Source organism: Balaenoptera ricei, chromosome 2 (assembly GCF_028023285.1).
Source record: "Balaenoptera ricei isolate mBalRic1 chromosome 2, mBalRic1.hap2, whole genome shotgun sequence".
In the NCBI taxonomy this organism is placed as follows: Eukaryota; Metazoa; Chordata; class Mammalia; order Artiodactyla; family Balaenopteridae; genus Balaenoptera; species Balaenoptera ricei.
Genome location: NC_082640.1, coordinates 173717326 through 173737859, shown reverse-complemented (window position 1 = coordinate 173737859; position 20534 = coordinate 173717326). Strand labels below are relative to the sequence as shown.

Genomic DNA, 20534 nt, shown 5'->3' with positions numbered 1-20534 from the left:
GGTGTTGCCCAAAGTGAGTTCTAGAGCACACCTAGGATTCTGCTGTCAAACGTGTTTGTAAAACAATGATTTAAACAGTTCCACTTGTTTCTTTGAGGCTTCTCCGGCTCTAAGGCACAAGGAAGGGTACTTCCTGAAAGTTCAAGAGGGGAATTGAGAATGAGTCTGTGGCTAAGCGACTTTGGCTCCTGCCCCCCTTTGTCAGGGAGCAGGTCCCAGAGACAGGAGTCTATGGACTTATATGAGGTGGAAAGGCCACTCTAAGCCTTCTTTTGGCTTTTGGCAAAGGTCTGGATTCCCCATTTCAGACAGACAGGCAACCACGTGTACCCTGCTCTCCATATCAGGCAGGGCTGGTCCACCACTTCCTCTTCAGGCTGATGATACTTTCTCACAACTCTTGCTGCATTGGTAACGGGAGAGAGAAATTAAGAAATATGTATGAGAATGGAAGAAAGCAAAAGCCGCAGAGGGAAAGAGAGGTGAGCTCATGAAAGGCAGCTTACCTCACCTTACTCCACCCTCTGCTTAGGGGCTGCTTCCGGCCCAAAGCTTGCTGCGTCTTTAAGTTTCTGTTCACACAGGATGGCTGCTTTAGACACAGTCCTTGTACAGTAATCACGTGCTTACATCCCGTCCTTTTGAGCTCTGAGGAAGAAGGAAAGGACAAGGGGTCAACATACCTGCCACCTCTACTTAACATAGAGATTTCCACCTACGGTGTGAGTGTGGTCGGGTGGGGAGGCTTGGGACCTGGCAGTTGAAGGGGAGGACGGAAGAGGACTATTTCTTCCTCCCCAAGCCAGCAAAGGTCTCTGGCCTTGGTTCCTTTGATGAGAGATTCACCAGCCTCATCTGATAGGCAGATGGAGGTATCTGCATTAGGCTGAGCTCCTGTCCTGGCTTTGTTACCACCTCTGACCTTTAGAAACTCCAACTCAGGACTTCAGATATATCTCGTTTGTCCCTCTTGCTTCACGCTTTTTGCTTAGCGACTTGGGGTAGGTCAAGTGTTCAGTAATTAAAGGGGTGGGGCTGGATGACCTCAGGCTGCCCCTGGGCCTTCACCTCTGAATCATCTCCCAGGTGGGTGGGATTTGCCTTGGCACTGGTAAGTAATAAGGCCTGTGGTGAGTGCCCTGCTGAAAACTTACCACCCACCATCTTGGAGCTTTGTGAAGTGGAACGACTCTCAGATTGATTGGAGTTTCCTTATTTTTGGAAATTAAAAAAACTCAGAAACCCGGTGGGAATTTTCTCCCCCTTTGGCTAGGTTACAAGATACTGCAACCTGGAGCGGTTTCTGAGGGAGATCACTCCGGGCCTTCTCACTGGTTTCCCTGCGGTTTTCAGAGAGCTCAAAAGGGCCTGTCCTCTGGCTCAGGTGGTGGCCGGCAGAATGACCTGGGATTCTCTTCTGTGCAGGAACCCACTGATTTGGTTATCAGTAGGTGTGCAATCATATTTTTATTTATGTCACCACCAGGGTGTCCTGTTGGACTCTCCTTTCATCCTCTCCAAAGGCTGCTGCTTGGTGTGGCTTCAGCAGCGGGTGGCCCATCTTTAGAGGCGCCTAAGGACTTGGAGTGGTGGCCCTGCGAGTTGTCGGTGGGGTTCTTGAAAGCTCTAAATATGAAAGACATGAGGCTTGTTTTCGCTGGAGGCTTAGAGGTCGGCTGGGGCGTTGAGCACAACCCACTGGAGGCCCCACGGTTTGGCCTTCAGGACGCCTCTTGCTCTGTAATCTGTAATGGCCACCCTCCCTCCCCGGCAGACACGCGCCGGCGGACAGACGAGAGGCGCAGCCACCTGGGCGGGAGGCTGCGGTGCCTTTGTGCCTTTACTCCCGGGGCACGAGGTGGCAGCTGGAGGAGGGCTGGGGATGGCCCCGGGAGTCCCGCCAGGACGCCGTAGTTGGGGAGAAGTGGAATCTCTTCTCCCCCTCGCAAGCCTCGCCCGCATCGTAATTCTTTTTATTTTTACTTTCGAGCCATGTAAGGCATGCGGATGGGTAGGAGCGTTCCGGCGACACGTTGCCAGAGGCGCAGCGCCCGCCGGCCCGCGTGGCCAGAGCCCGGGGAAGGGACAGGCCGCGCGCCGCCCGCCCCACCAGACCCGCCGATCACGGTCGCGGCTGCCCGGGGTCGCAGAGCCCGCGCCGGCCACCTCCGCTCCGCGAGGCCGCGGGAAGCGAGTCCGCGCGGCCCAGCCGGGTCTCGGCTCCGGCTGCGCCTCGGGAGCGCCCGGGCGCGGGTAGCAGGGCCGATCGTGGCGCGGGGAGCTCCGGCAAGGGCCGCCCCGGCGGGTCCGCGCCCCGCGCCCCAGGCCGCTGGCGGCCCGGCCCACGTTTTCCCTCTCTCCCTCTCCCTCCGCCCCCTCCGCTCCGTCCCTCCCCTCCGCTCCCCTCCCTCCCCGCGCTTCCCCTCCTCCTGCCTGGTCATGTGTCGCCTTTTTTTGTTTGCAGTGGAAACAATTTCTCGCCGCTCGGCGCGCCCCGGCCCGACGCGCCGCGGCGGAGGCGAGCGGGAGGCGGGACGGGGCGGGGAGAGCGGCGGGGCCGGCGGGAGGACGCGCGGCGCGCCCGGCGGACGCCGCAGGTCCCATGCCGCGCCGCGACCCCCGCGCCCCTGCCGCCCGCCGCCCCGGGCTCGCCGCGCCGCGTCCGCGCGTCCTTAGCCGGGCCACCAAGCGATGCCCGCTGGGCGCCTGCGAAAGTTTGTCGGCTCCCGCTGAAGGGCAGCGGCGCCCCCGCGTCCCCGCGCCCCGCTCCGGCCAGGTGAGTTTGCTCCCCGCTCCCGCCCGCGCCCGAATGGGATTGGGGTGACTCGGGGCGGGGGCAGTCGTTCGAGGCCGTCCAGGAGGCGACCTCGCCGCTCTCGACAGACCGGGGAGTCCGCAGTTCCTGGGTGAGCGGGCCCGGGATTGGGGGGCCTGGCCGGGCGGGGAGACGGGAGCCCCCGAGCGGGGAAGTTGCCCAGTCCGAAGAGTTTCCTGCCCCGACGTGCGGGCTGTTTCCCGGTGCCTCGATTTCCGAAAAGCCGCCCTAAAGGAACAGAGTTAGTATTGTCCGCGAAGGACTGGATCCCCGCCGTTCCGGGCCGGGGCAGGGGGTGCCGATCAAGGGGAGACCCCAAGACGACAGACAGCCTCCTAACAAAGATTCCCCCCCCCCCCTCCCCAAACTGTGCAGGCTTGGCACCGGCAGAGAGAGTCTCCGGAGACTCTAGAGGCTTGACTCCTCCTCACCCCGGCCCTCTTTGAAACCCTCCTTGGGTCCTGGAGAAGTTGGGGGGCGGCGGGCTTTTATTGATGTGTTTTTAAGGCTCGCCGCGGTGCGGCCAATAAAAGGTTTATGACATCTGACCGGCAGTGAAGGTATGCGAGCTCCCAATTGCCCTGTATACGGGGAGAAGAGCAGTTTCCCCGTTGCCTGGCAACGCCGCTGATTGACGCGGGACGCAGCCAATCGCCGCTCCCGCAGGTCCCCTTGAAATGTTTTTGACAAGTACAGTAGACGGGAGTGGAGCGCGTGCGTGCGTGCGCGCGCGCAGAGGGGGGGTTGCCCCCCCCCCCCCAAACTCGCAACTGCCCTGCTCGGCTTGGAGAGGATTTCTCAACTTTTTAAAGTTCACATTGAACATCTGTTCAGAGCTGGGCCAGTAATGTCTTTGTCAGTTATTTGGAGCCCTCTGGTAGTGGGCAAGAAACTAGCTTTCCTGCTGCATTTTCTCCGTTAAAAAAGAAAAAAAGATAAGAAAACACAGCAAGTCATAAAAAAACAAGAAGAGGGTGTGCGTGTGGAGAACGTAACCAATAGCAAACCGAAAAATTGTTAAGGAGGTCACTAGTGAATAACTATTTGCGGATCCGGTGGAGCAACCTTATTGGCAGCAGATTAAAAATGTTTGCTTAACTGCAGACTCACATGATCCGGATTCTTTTTTTTCCCCCCCTCTAAAATAGGAGGAAAAAAAGATTTGGTGAATTATGTAGTTAGAGTACAATAAGGAAAACTCCTCAGCTGTGGTTTCTGGGAACTGTTTTTTAAAATGGAACTCTAGTGATCAGCAGCTCTTGATACCGTTGCTATAAAATGCGGGATTTATAGGGATGCAGTTAACAATTGGAGAACATGGGGGGCACAGAAACACAAAGCAGACAAATGATCCAAGGGTGCTGGGCCCCGGTAACCCTCTTTTCTTGACAGTGCTGTTTTTCTAATAAAACCATATTGCTGGCAATGTTTGTTTAAAACAAAAGGAAACGTGGAGAATAGCGTGTTGGTTCCTTTGGGAAGCTACTGACAAATAAGCAAATTAAAAAGAAAGAGAGCAGCATGTTGTCATAGCAACAGTGCAATTAAATTACTTTACTGTCAGCCATGATATAATTTTCCTGTTTGGAAGCTCAGGAGACATAAAACTTTCCTCTGGAGCTGAAGTTGACTTCAGTGGCTGGGTCGTTGTTCTCTTTTGTACTCGACCATGTGGATATTCTTGGTTATCAGAAAATTAGGTTTTTTGATGGGGGTACGTGGAAACTTTGAGAGAGACAAGCCTAATTTTGATTTGTTTGTAAAGAAGGTAAAAGGAGAATCAGGCTGGTCTCTGTCTTACCCCCAAATTTAAGATACTAGATTATTCTTTAAAATGTGTCCTGTACTACTCAGGTTAGCCTCCTTTCTTGATGAAAAAATATTCCCTGTGGATGAACCCGAGGTAGGTATCTGAACTGCCCTGCTTCCATGGGACTTTGGTCTCTGTGGATGTTTTCTCTCCTTAGCGTTGGACATCTACCAGCAGCTCCAGAGAGCTCCCCCCACCTCAGGCCTTTGGTCTGTAGGTTCTGTTTGTCCACTTTTGGGGAGGGGGTCTGCTACCATTCCCAGGCACCTTTGACTAGCTGTTTAGTGCCCCACATTATGCTTTCTAGAATCTCATTCTAGAGCTTCCCTAGCTGAAGTGGCAGTTATTTTAGGCATGTTATCAGTGGGCATTTCAAGCCTTAGAATGATCATGTCTTTGCTCTTGATGTGTTCATTCTTTTTTCTAGATAGACTGCTTGATCTTCTTACTCAGGGGTGGGGTGGAGGATAAAACAGACCCCAAGCGCATTGTCTGAGCACTGTAGACGGAGAGTGGGAGACCTCTTTCATTATCTGACTGTTCTTTCCATCTCACATTGAGTGCTCACGGGTTGAATGTGCCTTGTATCTGTCGGGGTCATTCTGTTTGTGGACTTGTCACCTCCCCCATTGTCTTTCCTCATCAGATATTTTACTCCCTGTTCTAGGTCATTGATAACAATGGGGGAGGGGTAGAGTAGAATTCTGTAGCAGTTTTTGTTGGATTTGCCTTCCTGTCTTGAAGCTCTTGGTTGCTCTCCTGACTTTTTTCACCGATTTTAACTTCAGTTAATGGCTTATCTTCACATTCCCATGTATTTGTGTGGTGTCTGACGTTACTCACTTTTTTGTTCAGATTGTAGTGTCCCAAAGAGATTAAATGTACTTCCTCCTCCAGTTTGAATCCACAGAATTCCTTGGCATCACTCTTTAGACTTGCCAAGTGTTGTTAAAGTTGCAGTTTTAGGTCATGACTTGCGGTGAAAGAAAGAAAAAAAAAAATCAAATAAAACACTACCAAATTGATGCCCATCATAGCCATAGTTTTGATTCCTAGTCAGTTGCAGCGGTCTTTGTATGGAAAGAGCTGAACTTAATCTGAACCAACTGGCCTTAAACTTATAGGTATGTCCTTTTTTTTTTTTGAGAAAGATAAACAGTGAGACCTGTCACCCAAAGTGACATGGGCTGTGGTTGCACTTATTTTGTGGTGTTTATTGTGCGGCTCGAAAGAATTTTGTACATATTCATGTATAATAGGTAAACTGAGGCAGCAGGAAATAACTGATTTTTCCAGGGTCACAGTGGGAGTCTTCATAGATCAGGAAGAAGGCATTGTGGGATTTCCCATTCTTTTTTTTTTTTTGATTGAAGTATAGTTGATTTACAGTGTTGTGTTAGTTTCTGGTGTACAGCAAAGTGATTTTATACGTATATATATTCTTTTTTGTATTCTTTTCCATTGCGGTTTATCATAAGATATTGAATACAGTTCCCTGTGCTATACAGTAGGCTTATCCATTCTATATATCATAGTTTGCATCTGCTAATCCCAAACTCCCAATCCACCCCTCCCCCTCCCATTCTTTTCTTGGCATGTGCACATTAAAGGTGCTGTGAACATTTCCTGGCTTGTACTTAAGGGGTAACAGGTCATTGCGCTATGTGCGTGGTAGACCGAATTTACTGCTGTTAATCGGGCATCTCTGTGTGGTGGAATGTGGGTTAACGTCGCTCAGTGTGGGAGCCATGAGGGGATGTTCGTAAGTGGTAGGGGGTCCACAGAGGTGGCAGGGGTGGGAGGGGGGCATAATCACTAGGGAGGGTATGGCTGCCTCTCTGTTTTGGGTTTCACCGCCTCGTCTTCTCTCTGTCATGTGTTTCCCAGGAGCCTTCACGTAAATGGGTCCAGTCATGCCTCCCAGTAAGAAGCCAGAAAGCTCAGGAATTAGTGTCTCCAGTGGGCTGAGTCAGTGTTACCGGGGCAGCGGTTTCTCCAAGGCCCTTCAGGAAGACGATGACCTCGACTTTTCTCTGCCTGACATCCGATTAGAAGAGGGGGCCATGGAAGATGAAGAGCTGACCAACCTGAACTGGCTGCACGAGAGCAAGAACCTGCTGAAGAGCTTCGGGGACTCGGTCCTGCGGAGCGTCAGCCCCGTCCAGGACCTGGACGATGACACGCCCCCATCCCCTGCCCACTCCGACATGCCCTACGATGCCAGGCAGAACCCCAACTGCAAGCCCCCCTACTCCTTCAGCTGCCTCATATTTATGGCCATCGAGGACTCGCCAACCAAGCGCCTGCCGGTAAAGGATATCTACAACTGGATCTTGGAACATTTTCCGTATTTTGCAAACGCACCTACTGGGTGGAAAAACTCAGTGAGACATAATTTGTCCTTGAATAAGTGTTTTAAGAAAGTGGACAAAGAGAGGAGTCAGGTAAGCCTCTGGGTCTGGAACTCAAGTTTTTCTTTTTGAAATTAAACATGTTTCTCCATTAATAAAAAATGTTCAGGAATATAAATTCACCACACGGAAGTAGCAGTTATAAAACGGGTAATTCTATGTCATTTCATTCATTTAGATAATTGTCAAGAACTTCCTTTTCCTGTGTTTGGTGTTTCTAAAGCCAGATTGAGGGTTTCCCACTGGGGCACGTGGTTACAAAGCAGTGGTTTACAGACTTGATTGGTTCTGAGTATCATCGTCCTTCAGAGTCGGTGGGTGGGTCCCCCTTTGGCTTTGGAGACCAAACAAAGGTCTGTATTCTGAGGGCAGCCATGAACCATGAGGTGTGTGTGTATACATACATATATATGTGTGTGTGTGTGTGTGTGTGTCTGTGTGGTGTGTGTATATTTGAGGAAAGTTGCCACCGAGGGGTAGAAAAAAATGGCATCTATTTTCGTTCTGAATATTAACTTGGAGAAAGGCAGCTGGTCCAGGATTCTGGAACAAATGGACAGTGGTGGACATTGCGGGGGGCGACTTGAGCATCCTTATATACTCCAAGACCAAAGACACGAATTGCCCAGGCGACTCTCTTGAAATCAGGTGTCTACAAAGTGTCTGGCAACTTTGAAACTCCCTCTGAGTATGGAAGGTGGACTGAGGGTAAGGTTCCCATTCAAGACTGACTTTCAGAAGGTGGAATTTTGACTTTAAAGACTTCAAAGCTCGAGCTTCGTGGTTCGCTAAAGGAAGACAGTTTTAATAATTTGCTTTATTTTTCTTGTAAGGAACACAATAGGTATGGTAGAAATAGGATTGACTGTTAGAGCTGGAAATCAAAATTGTGACCTAGCTTGGGGTTCTGAAAAGTAATGTAGCCACAGTTAAAATAACTTGCCAGAAAACGTACTCTCCACAAAGTTTTCGTGTTGCCCTATTCTCACGGTTTTGGTTTCCGTGTTAGTGGTGCTGTGGTGTGGAGCTGGCGGTCTGCTTTCCATCCTTTTTAAAGTTCAGGTTCGGGCTCAGGACCACTCTGGAGTGGGCTCAGCAGCTGTGCAGGGTCGGGGCCTTTCATTTCTTTCTCTCCAGGAACAGGTATGTGCTTCCAGTTGAATCTTGAGCCTGAGAAGATTCTACTTGTCCTTGGCCTGGAAGACTACGACTGTGGCAGTGGTGAAACCCTATTTTTCCTTGCTGCCACTGGGCACGTTTGTCTGCAGATGCTGTTCACCCCGAGTTTATGTTAAGATGGAGCGTGGGCGTGCAGGGTTTCAGGAGGGTGTTGCCCAGGAAGAGGAAAGATGTGGAGACTGAGGAGCTTTGCCGCTGATCGTGGGTGCAGGTGGCGCCTGGATCCAGCGTGCAAGTGTGAACACTCCTGAGTGCTCTGGGCCCTGCCTTCCCAGTTACGTACTTATTTTTATGTAACTGTAACAATCGGGGGGCACTGCTGTTGTCCCCAGGTGTCCATCACTTGCCCTCCTCCCCTCCGCATCCCAGAATGGGCATCCGAAGACTGACCTCCGGACTCGGCTCTGCTGAGTGTTTTAAGATCACTCCTTGAACTTAGAGAAAATTCGCCGCTCCCCTGTAAAGAACCAAGTCTGTGGTCTTAAAAACTTCCATATAGGTGGGTCCTTAAGAAAGGGAAAATCTTGGGAAGCAATTCCAGGGTTAGAAGGTAGAGAAGAAAGGGCTCTCAGGTCCGCCAGAGCAGCACATCCCTGATGAAGCAATGATCAGGGCTTTAAGTTGGTGTGAAATGATTCTGCAAGTTACCACATGCCTGGGTCGGCGTGTTTGTCATCACGCCGGGGCACATAATAGTAATTTAGCAAATGCACTCTCTGAAATGTTAAACAAGACCAGCTCCAAAGTATGCAGAGAGACCCGGGAGTATTATTCATCAGCCTGGGGAGTGACAAGCGGGCGCTGGATGGCACCCCGGCAGGAGCGCCATCTCCCCCTTGCACCCCCCTGCCCCGCTCTGGGAGTCGTGTTTTCCTGGGGCGACGGTTGTCATTCCGCAGATGGCGCCTGTAGAAAGGGAATGGTTTTAAGGGCTTGAGTTTGTTCATCTTGTGAAATGTTGAGCTCTGGCTTCCTGGGCGCACCGACCTGTGTTAACATGCTTCAGATCAGATGCCAGTCACTTTTGTGGCTGGGAGTTTGTTCCCGGGGTTTGTGATGCTGTGAGAACAAAGCAAGGTGTGTGAACTCCCCACTTTACTCCTCTTTCCTCGGATAACCCTGGGGCCAGCTGCTGGCTGCCCTGAGAGGGGCCGACTCCCGGGTACCCTCAGGCACTGGTCTGGACCCATTCATTTGTGGTTTTCTCCGGTGGCCAGCTGAGTAAGGGAAAGGCATTTCCCTCACTCTCTGCCCAGGGGAAGCTCCTCGGGCTCTCAGGTAAGCTCATGTTTTCCCAGAGGATTTTACTTGGCTGTAGCTCCCGTGCTGAGGTTTCTGCTGCAACACAGAGACTAAATGTGCCCGAATGTTGGTGAGAAAGATGCCAGGGGAAGGGGAGGATGGAAGCCTTGCGAGCTGTGTTTCCAGAGTTAGCCGTTCCGCTTTTTGTTTTCTTTTTAAAAGTGTGGGACACGGTTTTTTTTTTTTTAAACATCTTTATTGAAGTATAATTGCTTTACAATGGTGTGTTAGTTTCTGCTTTATAACAAAGTGAATCAGTTATACATATACATATGTTCCCATATCTCTTCCCTCTTGCGTCTCCCTCCCTCCCACCCTCCCTATCCCACTCCTCTAGGTGGTCACAAAGCACCGAGCTGATCTCCCTGTGCTATGCGGCTGCTTCCCACTAGCTAGCTATTTTACGTTTGGTGGTATATATATGTGGGACACGGTTTTAAACTTGGCATAAGCATGAGAATGCAGAATGTGGTGTGATCCTTGTCCCTGGGGGCTTGGGACAGTCCCCTGCCGCACAGCTGCTTGGCTGGGGTGCTGGAGAAGGGAGCACCCTGGGTGGCACCAGAATCACCTGCGGCACTTACACACAACCGCCACTTCTCGGCCCCTTCCTGGAGACGCTGACTTAGTGGGTTTGAGTTGGGCTGGGGAAAACCGAAATTCTGATAAGCTTCGTAGGTATTTCTGATTTACAGCCAGATTTGGGAATCCTTGAACTAGATCCCCTTTTGGGTTCTTTCCAGTGCTGAGATTTCATCAAGGACATACTCTCATGAATGGGTAAGTTAGGTGAGAATAGAGGTGTTTTTTTTTTTTCTTCCTGTTTTATCTCTAACAGGAATTTGAAAGATAGAGGTTTTTTTGTTTGTTTGTTTTGTTTTTGTTTTTCTCCCAATCATGGAAAATTTCAAACATATACAGTAGAGAGAATCAGTCACTCTACAGTAGTGACTGCATACAGTAGTACAGTGACTCTGTATAACCACCATCACTGCCCACACCACCAGATTTAGTAGTTAACAAGGGCTTGCCTCTCTTACTTCGTTCTTTTTTTTTTTTTTTTTTGCTGTTGCTTAAGTATTTTGAAGCAAATCCTAGCCCTCATGTCATTTTATCCCAACATATTTTAGTGTGCGTAAGAACAGTTTCCATTACCACAATGCCAGTGTTACCTCTGATAGAGTGAACAGGTCTTTGGCCTCACCTAAAGCCAGATCTGTGTTCAGATATCCTGGATGGTTTACAAAATGTTTGTTTGAATAAGGATCCAAACATTGCTTACACATTGCATTTGGCTTTGTTTCTTCAGCCTGTTTCCATCCACGGCAGACCCCTGCCCCTTCCTTGTCAAATAGACCCCTCCACGTAATATGTCTGCTTCATTGGTTTCATTAAGCTTGTTCCTCTGTCCCCTTGTACATATATTCTGTGAAATGGAAGTAAGTGCTAAAAGGCTAGGTCACATTCCGGCTTGTTTTCCCTCAGGAATACTTTATAGACGAGTCTCGTGCCTCCTCCCATCAGGAAGGCTGGTTGACCCACTCCTGGGGGTGCTGCGCTTGTGTTGTGGGTTCATGTAGAGTCGGCTGTTCCCTCCCTCCTCTGCAAAGTCCCCATCAGCCTTTCATTTCACGGTTTCATGTATGGACGCCCTTTGCCCACATCAATCAAGATTGCGGTCCAAAGTCTGGGATTAAGTTTTGTTATTTCCTAAATACAGTTCTTAGTTGGAACCATAAGCTTAGCATGTCCTAACCTCTCTGAGTATTTGTAAATGAGAAGTAAAGTGTACTTTTTATTGTTTTATAAACTGGATTATAATGGCTCAGGGGTGTGTGTTGCTATTTCTGTGCTTTTTCTTTACTTCCCCTCTTGACACTTTAACAAAACACATTGTTGTCATAACAGGGTTTATAAAGGAAACAGTGTACAGAAATATGTTTACTATATCCAGGGCTGAGTGCTTTAAGTACAGTTTTAGCTTGTAAATATAAGCAGCTTGTCTTGGTTGAAAGAGGCCTGGATTGGAGGCCAAGATACCTGGTTCTAGTTTTGATGCTGGAGATACATGGCTGTCTTGGGCCTCAGTTTTCTCAGCTATAGAAGCAAGAGTTTATTGTTACTTGAAGCTTCTTAATTTGGGGGTCTATGAATGTGAGAGGCTTTGCAAACAGCCTGAAATTATTGATAACATGTCATGTGACTATGCATTTTCCTAGAGGATCTCAAGATTTTGTTTGATCAGTTTTTAGGTTCTTAATGGGACCTCTGACCCTGGAAAGGTGCAGAACCACTGGTATTTTATAATAACAATAGCGGACTTAATATGGAACACTTGCTTTGTGCTTTCCCAATATATCATTTCTTTCTCACTATAACCCTATGAGGTAGGCCCTAGTTTCATTCTTAAAATAGATGATGAGTTAAGCTCAGAGTGGTTAAGCAACTTGCTGGAGGTCACGCAGCTAGTAAGTAACACAATAGGAATTCACCTGAATTCCCTGCAAATCTAAAGGGCATGTGCTGAAATTAACTCTGGTGCCTGAGCACACTTTCTCAGTGTAGACGCTGCTGTAGATGATCTCTGTGTACTTCCTCAAAGTAGCCTATGAACATGAGTTACAGGGGAATTAAAATAACCCAGATAAACTCAGAATTTACTCTGCGGGTACAGGATAGAGAAAGGTAAATATAGAGAATATTTTTGTGCTGTCAGGATGGGGCCAAGCTCTGTCCTTGTCAAGCAACTGGAAGGGTGTCGGCGTTTGCACGAAGCCTATCATGGCCCTCCAGCTCCCCGTTTCCAGGCTCTTCCCAGGCCCCCTGCCTCCCAGGTCGCCTCCACTGAGGTCTGGCCCAAGTTCAAAGCCCCTTCTCCCTGCATAGACACTGTTTATACAAGTTCTCCCTCCAATTCCCAGCCCCCTTGATGTTCGCTTTTCCATCCTGGTGGATGAAATTCTTTTTCAAAGGCAGTTTTGAAAATGTAGCACCTCTTATATGGCAACACCCCCATACCACAGTTGCTCTCATTCCCTCCTCTTGGGGGTGCAACCACAGAATCAAGAGCATTTCCCTTTCCCGTGTAATAGCCACCATACCTGTGATGGTCACTTTAGGAAGAAGAAAGCCCTTAACTACTACTGTTATTATTTTGGGGGGATGGGGATAAATGATGCTCTTTGAAAAACTGTGCAGTTCTGTCCTGATGAGTAAATTACTAAAAATCAGGGTAATGTGGGATGGTAGGACATGCAGAAATGAGATGAAGTGTATAAGATTCTTCCATGGCCTCTGGGGCAAGTGACGGTCCTGTTTGTCCCTGAGCTGGCGCTGCCCTGGGCAGCAGTAGGAACACAGCCTCTTTCTCACCAGCGCCCACTGCCTGGCAGGCTGCTTTCTATTGTCTATGCTATAGGCTGTGTAGCCGTGGAAGGTTGAGACCTTACCAACCTTTCAGGCCGTCTCTGGGGGCCCTGAAATAAACATACCCCCATGTCACAGGCCCTGGAATAGGAAGCACTTCATACCAGCATCCTCAGGGAGGCCAGAAAAATCTATGTACTGCCTTCGGCCACGCTGCCCCACCGATCTTGCCCATTTGTTCCTTCCAGACACTGCTCTTTCTTGATTATTCCAGGCATAGGTGCTTTGGCTGGGGGGACTTTTCTGTTGTCTTGCTCTTGCCAGCTGTTCATTGCTCATTCATTCATTCGACAAACTTTTTAAAGCACCTGTTGTGCTCAGTACGTACTATACTTAACTATACTAAGTGCTAAAAGGGTACAAGATTGAATGTGAATGTGGCCACGGCCTAGAATTGAATTGAATTGAATGTGGCCACGGCCTAGAAAGACTTCGTGGTCCAGTGAGCCCCACCTGCAGAAATTCCTTCTAGCTAACGGAATTCACCAGCAGAAGCCCTTCTTTAGCGCTCTCTCCCCCTTTTACTTATCTGTTTCTGGTTTCTCACATCATTGCTTTTCTGGCCCTTCCATTTCAGGGATACCCTGCTTTTCTAGTCCCCACAGTGACTCCCCTGCTATTGACCTTGATGAAGGTCTATACACGTGTTCTGGAAAGCTTGGTTCTTTGGGATCACAGGGCCCCATTAATGTATCTGTCCAGTATCACTTTGCAAGGTAGGGCTTGTTAGTCCCTAGGCAGGTCTATGAGATGCTTCTTCATCGATGTACTGGCTGGATATGCAACCAGCAAGAAATTATTCTCAGAACGTCCCCTGTTGAGCTGAAGAGGCTCTAGGATTTCCCTTTGAAATCACTTTAGCTGCAGGATAATGCTCTATGCTAAATAATATAGGAAGTTGGCACACCGATCTCCTATGTGAAAGTCATGTGTTTCGCTTCTTTCACAAATAGTGATGGGTTGTTGGGATTAATCAGTATCCTCTCGTGGAGCCCTTGGCCATTTTAATGCTCTTAAGCTTTAGCAATATGATGGCAGATTGTAGATTTTTTAGAAAATTCTGTCTCCTTCCCAGTGGACATTTTTGCACTTGAAACAGATGATGATATATTTAAAAGCTAACGTAATGTTCGTTTCGATGATACTGTGTTTATTAGGCTGGTCTTTTGTTTGCAGATTTGGGATTCGTGGACCCCTTAAAGTGTTTAATTCTTGTTCTCCACCCGTGTCGCTTTTAACTTTTTTGCTGCTTCTCTCAATGAATACCTCCAACCAGCCCTGTAAGAATTTGTCTTGGCTGCATTTGCTTCAACACTGGCTTAAAGTTTTCAGACAGTAGGAATTCCATCCCGCCGCTCCTGTGGCATGCCTCCCTGTTAGTAGAACATCAGTATCTTATTGCCTGTGATTTCAGGGGCTTCAAACACCTTCTGCTTATTAGTTACTTTATTGAATAGAATTATTTGGTGATATCAAAGGTTAAAATTAAAAACGAGATTTGGTTCTTGCCTTTTAGGAGTTTACATTCCAGTGAAATAGGAGACACTATAAAAATATAAATAAAGAAGAGTAAACCGTCACAGATATGAGAAGTGTGCCAGATCAGTAAGTGATTGGTGTCATTGAGGTCAGTCAAGGAGGCTTCCCCTCCCCAACGAGGGGCACTTGGAGCTGAGATAAAAGACAGTAATGGACAAGTTTTGACTATTCCTTACGGGGGGCGGGGCGGGAGGGCACTTGAATAAATTGTTAACAAAGCATGAATGAACATGAGACCTCCAAGAATGGAGTAGTTAGGATGAGGTTTGACTGTTTCTATTATAAATAGAAACTCCAAATAACAGTGAATTAAGCTAGAAGTGCATTGCTTTGTCACATAAAGTAAGTCTTGAGGAATTGGACAGAGATCAACATTCCGTTTATCTTTCTGCTCTTAGTACACTGCTGGTTTCCATTCTCAAAGTCGTCTTATGGTCCAAGATGGCATCTGCTCCCTTGTTCTCATTTTAGGAAGCAGAAAGGGGTATGCAGGGAAGGACACAAGGGGGTTCCATTGAGTTACCAATTTTAAGGAGCTTTTCCAGAAACACCCCCCCTCCCCCCCCCCACTCTGCTTTCATCTTATTGGCTAGCACCTGGCCACATGACCCCTCTTGGCAGCAAAGAAGGCTGGGGAGTGTAGTCTTTTAGCTGAGCCCATTGCAGTCCCAAATAAAATGCTGGTTCTCTTACTAAGCAAGCATGAGATTTTCTGTCACAGAGATCTAGGCGGTCTAGGAGATGCATGTTGCTGGACCCAAGGGATGTGTTGGAACAGTATCAGAGAAAAGGAAAGAGAGAAATGGGTGGTCGGGGAGGTTATGTAAATGAGTATGAAGAATTGGTGGGGAGCTAGGATGCTAAAGGGGGAAATTTAAATTGCTCTTGTAACTTAAAGCAGAGATGATGACCCGTTTTTCAAATATTCCAGTTAATCAGCGTTTTGCTTCCAGATATTCTGGTTAAATTGCATTTAATATCTTCAAAAGCAATAGCTTGATAGAGGTGAAGATGTAGTCTGTGGCAGGTGTGATAAGAAGAAAAGCAAGGGAAATATATGGTTGAAGATAGGGAGGAACGTAAAGTAGTTCTTTTAATAATAACTTGATGGTTTGCTGTGCGAGGTTACTGACAGTTCCAAGAAGAGAATGAAGTCTTTGATTTACGTGTGTGTGTATGTGTCTGTGTGTGTGTGCACGCGTGCTGTTTGAGTACCTTGGCTTGTGAACTCAGCAGGAGACCAGTAAATACTGGCAGAGTGACTCTGCTTCCTCTCAGGGGAACAGGGTCTCCAATTACCCTTCCTTCTCTTCCTTTTGTCCCCACAGGGTTTGTAGGGGGTCCCCTCTGGGCCCATTGGGGTCAAGGTCAGTGTTGCCTTCCACTTATTGGAGCTCTGTGAAGGGCCTCATAGAAAGCGGTGACTGTCATCCTTGAGGGACAGGACCCATAAATGATTTAACTGATGTCATTAGATAGAAAACAGTCAGCTAGCAGAACACTTGTACATACGTACTTTGTTTTTAGAAGAAAAGGCCAAGTCATGTGAGCACAGACTCCAATCATGGCTGTCGTGGAAGGAGAAAAAAATCCAGTCTCCTGGCACCAGAGGACAGGCAGTGTGGCACAGAGCTGGAGTGCAGAGTCACGCTAAGTACTCCCGGAATACTTCACGGAATGCTGAGTTCCTTCTAGAATCTTCCCTAGATGCAGTCATGTAAAGTGAGAACCTGCATTCGCAGCCACAGTTCTGAGACCCTACGGAAGCCTTACTTTGCAAAGTAAAAATTAGACGCCTCACTTACAAAAACAAGTAGAAGTACTTCTACTTCTTAGTAGAAGTACTTCTACTTCATTGTAGAAGTACTTCTACTTCTTAGTAGAAGTACTTCTACTTCACTGTAGAAGTATTTTCAGCAGTGGTTCATCTGTGCCACATGTGTTTGTGGAGGGCCAGGCACTGTTCTGGGTGCTGGGGATACAGTGGTGACCTGTGATGGTCCCTCACATTTCTCCTGGACCATCCATGGGGTGGGGGCAGGGAGGGTGACAGGGAGGCACGTGTTAAACAGTAGATCCATACGTGGACACATAGGTGCTGTATCAGATGATGATACATGCAGTGAAGACAGTAAAACGGGATAATGTACCAGGGAGGGGTGGGGAGGAGAGAGGCAGGCTTCCTGGAGGAGCTGACTGGGCCATGCCTTGAATGGCAAGAGGGATGCAGCCAAGCAAAAACTTGGGACAGAGAGAACAGCATGTGCAAAGGCCCTGAGGTGGCAGTGGCTTGAAATGGACAAGGAATAGAAAGAAGGCCTGTAGGAAGTATGACAATGAGGGGAGAATGAGGTGTTTAAAGGGACTGGAGGGGGAACATCTGTTTGGGGCTTGTTCCTGTGGTACAGGTTAGAGATGATGGAAATGATGCTGGCTTAGACCAGGATTGGGATTTGCAGATGAAGGTGTATGTGCAAACGTGGGTTGGGAAGTGAGATGGGGGTTAGAGCAAAAAATACTATTTTGACCATGTTAAATTTGAGGTGACTTTTGAACATCTAGGTGGGGCTATCAAGTCGGAAGTTTGATATGTGAGTTTCAAGCTCACTAGAGAAGTCGGAGTAGAGGTATAAATCTGGGACGCATTAGCGCTTATCTGGTGGAAACTAAAGAGGATTTCTGGATTACCTCTCCATCAGAGAGGAGCTGAAACCAAACCTCTATTTTAGTTCTGTAGGAAATTATATTTCCATTAGTGTTTGACTAGAAAATTCGTTTTGGGGTATATTCAGCATGGCGAATAAAAACAAAAGAGGTTTATATTTAGAGGGAGAAACTCCGAATTATTTCAAAAATAACTTATTTGTAGTTATGGTAGTTACTGCCTGTAGTTTTGTAGGCAGAAGAGAACAATTTTTGCTCCTTGTAACGAGGGTATAACTTCTAAATGTGTTCAGGGCCGGTGGCATCTCTGATATGACGAGAAAAATGCACTCCACTAAACATCCCATTTGGTAGAGCCCCCTAACCCATGGCTTTGGCGAGTTCCCTGCCATCTGGTCTCTGGCTGGAGAGAGGAATTTTTCTTGTATACGTGTCTCCATAGCAACGAGTTTGCATTTGATATGGTAAGTAAGCAGTTGCCTTAGCAACGGAGTTGCTGATGTGGTGGCGCCCCTGCTTTCCGGGAATGGATAAGCTGACCAAACTAGTTTCGATGTATCGTGTAGGGTGCTGTATTGTAGGGCTGCACACGCTGGCCCTGCTAGTGTAAAATCAGTCCTGCTTTAAAAGAGATCGCTGCCCCTCCCGCTTCCAGAAGGAAGGGCTTACCCAGGTAATCAATCAGACAAAAGTAGTTGCTGTCAGTTGAAATAGATTCTAAGAGGGATCTCCTGGTGGAATTTATTTAGTTTCCTTTAAGGAGAATGTCCTCGTCAGGGTGCATTTGGTTGCAAGGAAAACAAAGTCACTCAAGTTGCCTTAAGTAGAAGAGTAGTCCTCCCAAGGACATAATGGTTCCATGGACCAGTGGTGACAAGTGGTAAAGCACGTCTGGGGTCCATGGCGATTGGAACTGCTCCCTCTGTCCCTCTGTGGCCACACGGATGCTCGTCCCTGCCTTTCTCTGGGGATCCGTTCCAGTCTCCTCGTAGTAGCCTGGCTTCCCCCGCGTGGCTCTTGATTTCCGCTTCCTCACACCACTGGCTTGATGAGGTGGCGTGTTGACGCCAACCCTTGGGATGTGATGGCCCCAGTGCCCGTCATCTCTGTGCAGTGTCCTTGTCAGCGTTTCAGAGTCACAGACTTGTCCTCCCTGAATCAGATGTTCAGCCCTGGTCACAACAGGGGCAGGGTCCCCTGGATCAAGGCAGCTGCTGGGACCATCGCTTCATCTGGGGTGGGGACTGGGCTTGGGCTTGGGCTTGAAACATGCCTGCAACAAAAACTTTTCTGGAAAGCCTTTGGTCTTTGGAAACATTTTAATAATGCAAAGAAAAATAATAAATAACACTGAAGTATTTTGTGATTTCTGCTTCCCTTTGTGTCCCCTCATCATCTCTCCAACAGATAACGGAGATTTTCACACCAGAGAATTCGGGGACTGTCTTGAGCCTCCCTTCATTAATGGTCTCTGTGATGACTTCATCTTTCTTGCATTTCATTTCCGTAGATTTGGGGCTGGTGGTTCTCAAACTAGCAAAGTTTTTCTTTGGTGGCTACTTTTTCCTGCCAGCTGCCCTCAAATTGCCTGTAATCACAGGGTTGATTGATTACCAAAAATGATGAACTCTAGCCCCCTGTTCCAGACAGGAGTAAATGTCATCTATCCAACACAAGTTGTCCTGCTTTTCAAGAACAAGAGATTGGGTAATGGTTCTTGCTAATAATAATAACCATTGTGTACCAGCCCCTGTCATCACATTGAGATGTTCAAAATGGGGGAAAAAATGTAATTATTTCATGCCAGGGACTGGAGATACAAAGAGATTATGAAACTCTGGTGGAGTAGACTGGGCAAAGATAAAAAGAGACCAGGAAAGTATCATTTGCTAATTGCCAAGAGATTGATTGTCCAATGGCCAGAATTACATGGTTTGGGAATCCAAGGGAGAAAATGATCCCTGAGGGTTAGCAGAGCCATGGGAGAAATCCCAGAGAGGAGATGGAACTTCATTAGCTGGGTGGCCAAGACTGGGGCTGGTGACAGGGAGATAGGAGGTCACTGGGGTCATTAGGGTTAGGTTGGACACGGGGGTGGGAATGCATTTGGGGAAGACTGGATCTGAAAACGGGAACTGACATTTTCACAGGTCTTGTTGGGGGCTGTTTGTAGTTGTGTGAGGCATTTGTATCCATGATCTTGTAGCTTTCCAACAACTGTAAAAGTAGATACTATGTTCTATTTATAAGTGGGGAAACTGAGGCTCAAAGAAATTCATTGGCTTGCCAGTGAAGTGACCCAGCCAGATGCTGAACCAAGATCTGGGACTTTTGCTTTTGCCTGAAGCAGAGGGCTCCTGTGGGATAGAGAGGGAAATAGATTTGGAAAGGTCAGTTGAGCTGGACTTTGGGGGTCTTGAGTGCCACGCCAAGGAGTCTAGACTTTGCTCCTAAGGCAGGCGGGAGCCCTTAGACATTTCTGAGCAAACCCAGGGCATATACAAAGATGCAAAGCTGGAGGCAAGTGATTCTTGCTTATGTCTTCAAGGTTTTGGCAGCAGCCCTGTCCTCTGCTGCAGAACTTCCTGCTGCCCAGAAATTTATGGAGAAAAAGACCATGGCCAGCTCTGACTAATTTTCAATAGATGTAACTAACTTGGGCCAGATTTATAAACGACAAACACTCTGCAACTTAGTTTTCATTTTAAGTGTTTTGCTCTTATTTTTATTTAATGCATTGTTTTCACTGATCATTGCTTTTGTTTGTTGGTGCCACCACTTCCTATGAATGACCTGACCATTCTGGAATTCCTAGAGTGTATAGAGGAATGAAATGAGCGACCCACCCACTCACTCGGCACTGCCCTGTGGATTTAATCATTTTTTGGTGTCCGGGTGGATCTTTCCCTCTTCTGGTTTCAGGCGGTAACATCTTTTCCCCTTTGGCATTGTAGGTAAACACAGTAGTATTAACCCTTTAGTTCTATGGGAAACAGGGTCAAATAGGTGATTTCTTTCATTCCTTTGTTCATTCAACTACCTTGAGTTCTTGGAATGTGGAGGGCATTGCTCTAGATGCTGTGGGGGACACAGAGGTATAAGACGGGGTTCTTGGGGACACTTTGGGGTCATCCCTGATGCTTCCCTCTTTTTCACCTCCATACCCAGTCAGTTACAAATGTCCCTTGATTCTGCCTCCTTCATGTCTCTCTGGCCATCCCTTTCTCTCTAACCCTACTGCTGCTGATCTTCATTGTTTGCTGGGTGGTGCAGGAGCCTCCTAATCCCTGCTCCACCTCCCCTTCACTTTACTGTGTCCCCTCAAGTCCGTCTAAAGAGGGCTGCCAGAGGGCTTATTTAATTCACAGCCCTATAGTGGCTCCTGTTA

At 47.9% G+C, this 20534-nt stretch overlaps 1 protein-coding gene across 7 annotated transcripts in view; it reads left to right on the top strand.

Annotated features, from left to right (window-relative positions):
* Nucleotides 1–20534, top strand: part of FOXN3 (forkhead box N3) — a 406052-nt gene that overhangs the window by 161699 nt on the left and 223819 nt on the right. For 4 of the 7 annotated variants that reach the window (XM_059914806.1, XM_059914805.1, XM_059914801.1 and 1 more), the window contains exons 1-2: nt 2623–2776; nt 6513–7069. In XM_059914806.1, the coding sequence (XP_059770789.1) occupies nt 6527–7069 (543 nt within the window). In that variant the 5' untranslated portion in view covers nt 2623–2776; nt 6513–6526. Of the gene's footprint in view, nt 1–2622; nt 2777–6512; nt 7070–20534 lie in introns of those variants that run through there. The other 3 variants (XM_059914802.1, XM_059914804.1, XM_059914803.1) reach the window with 1 other exon arrangement.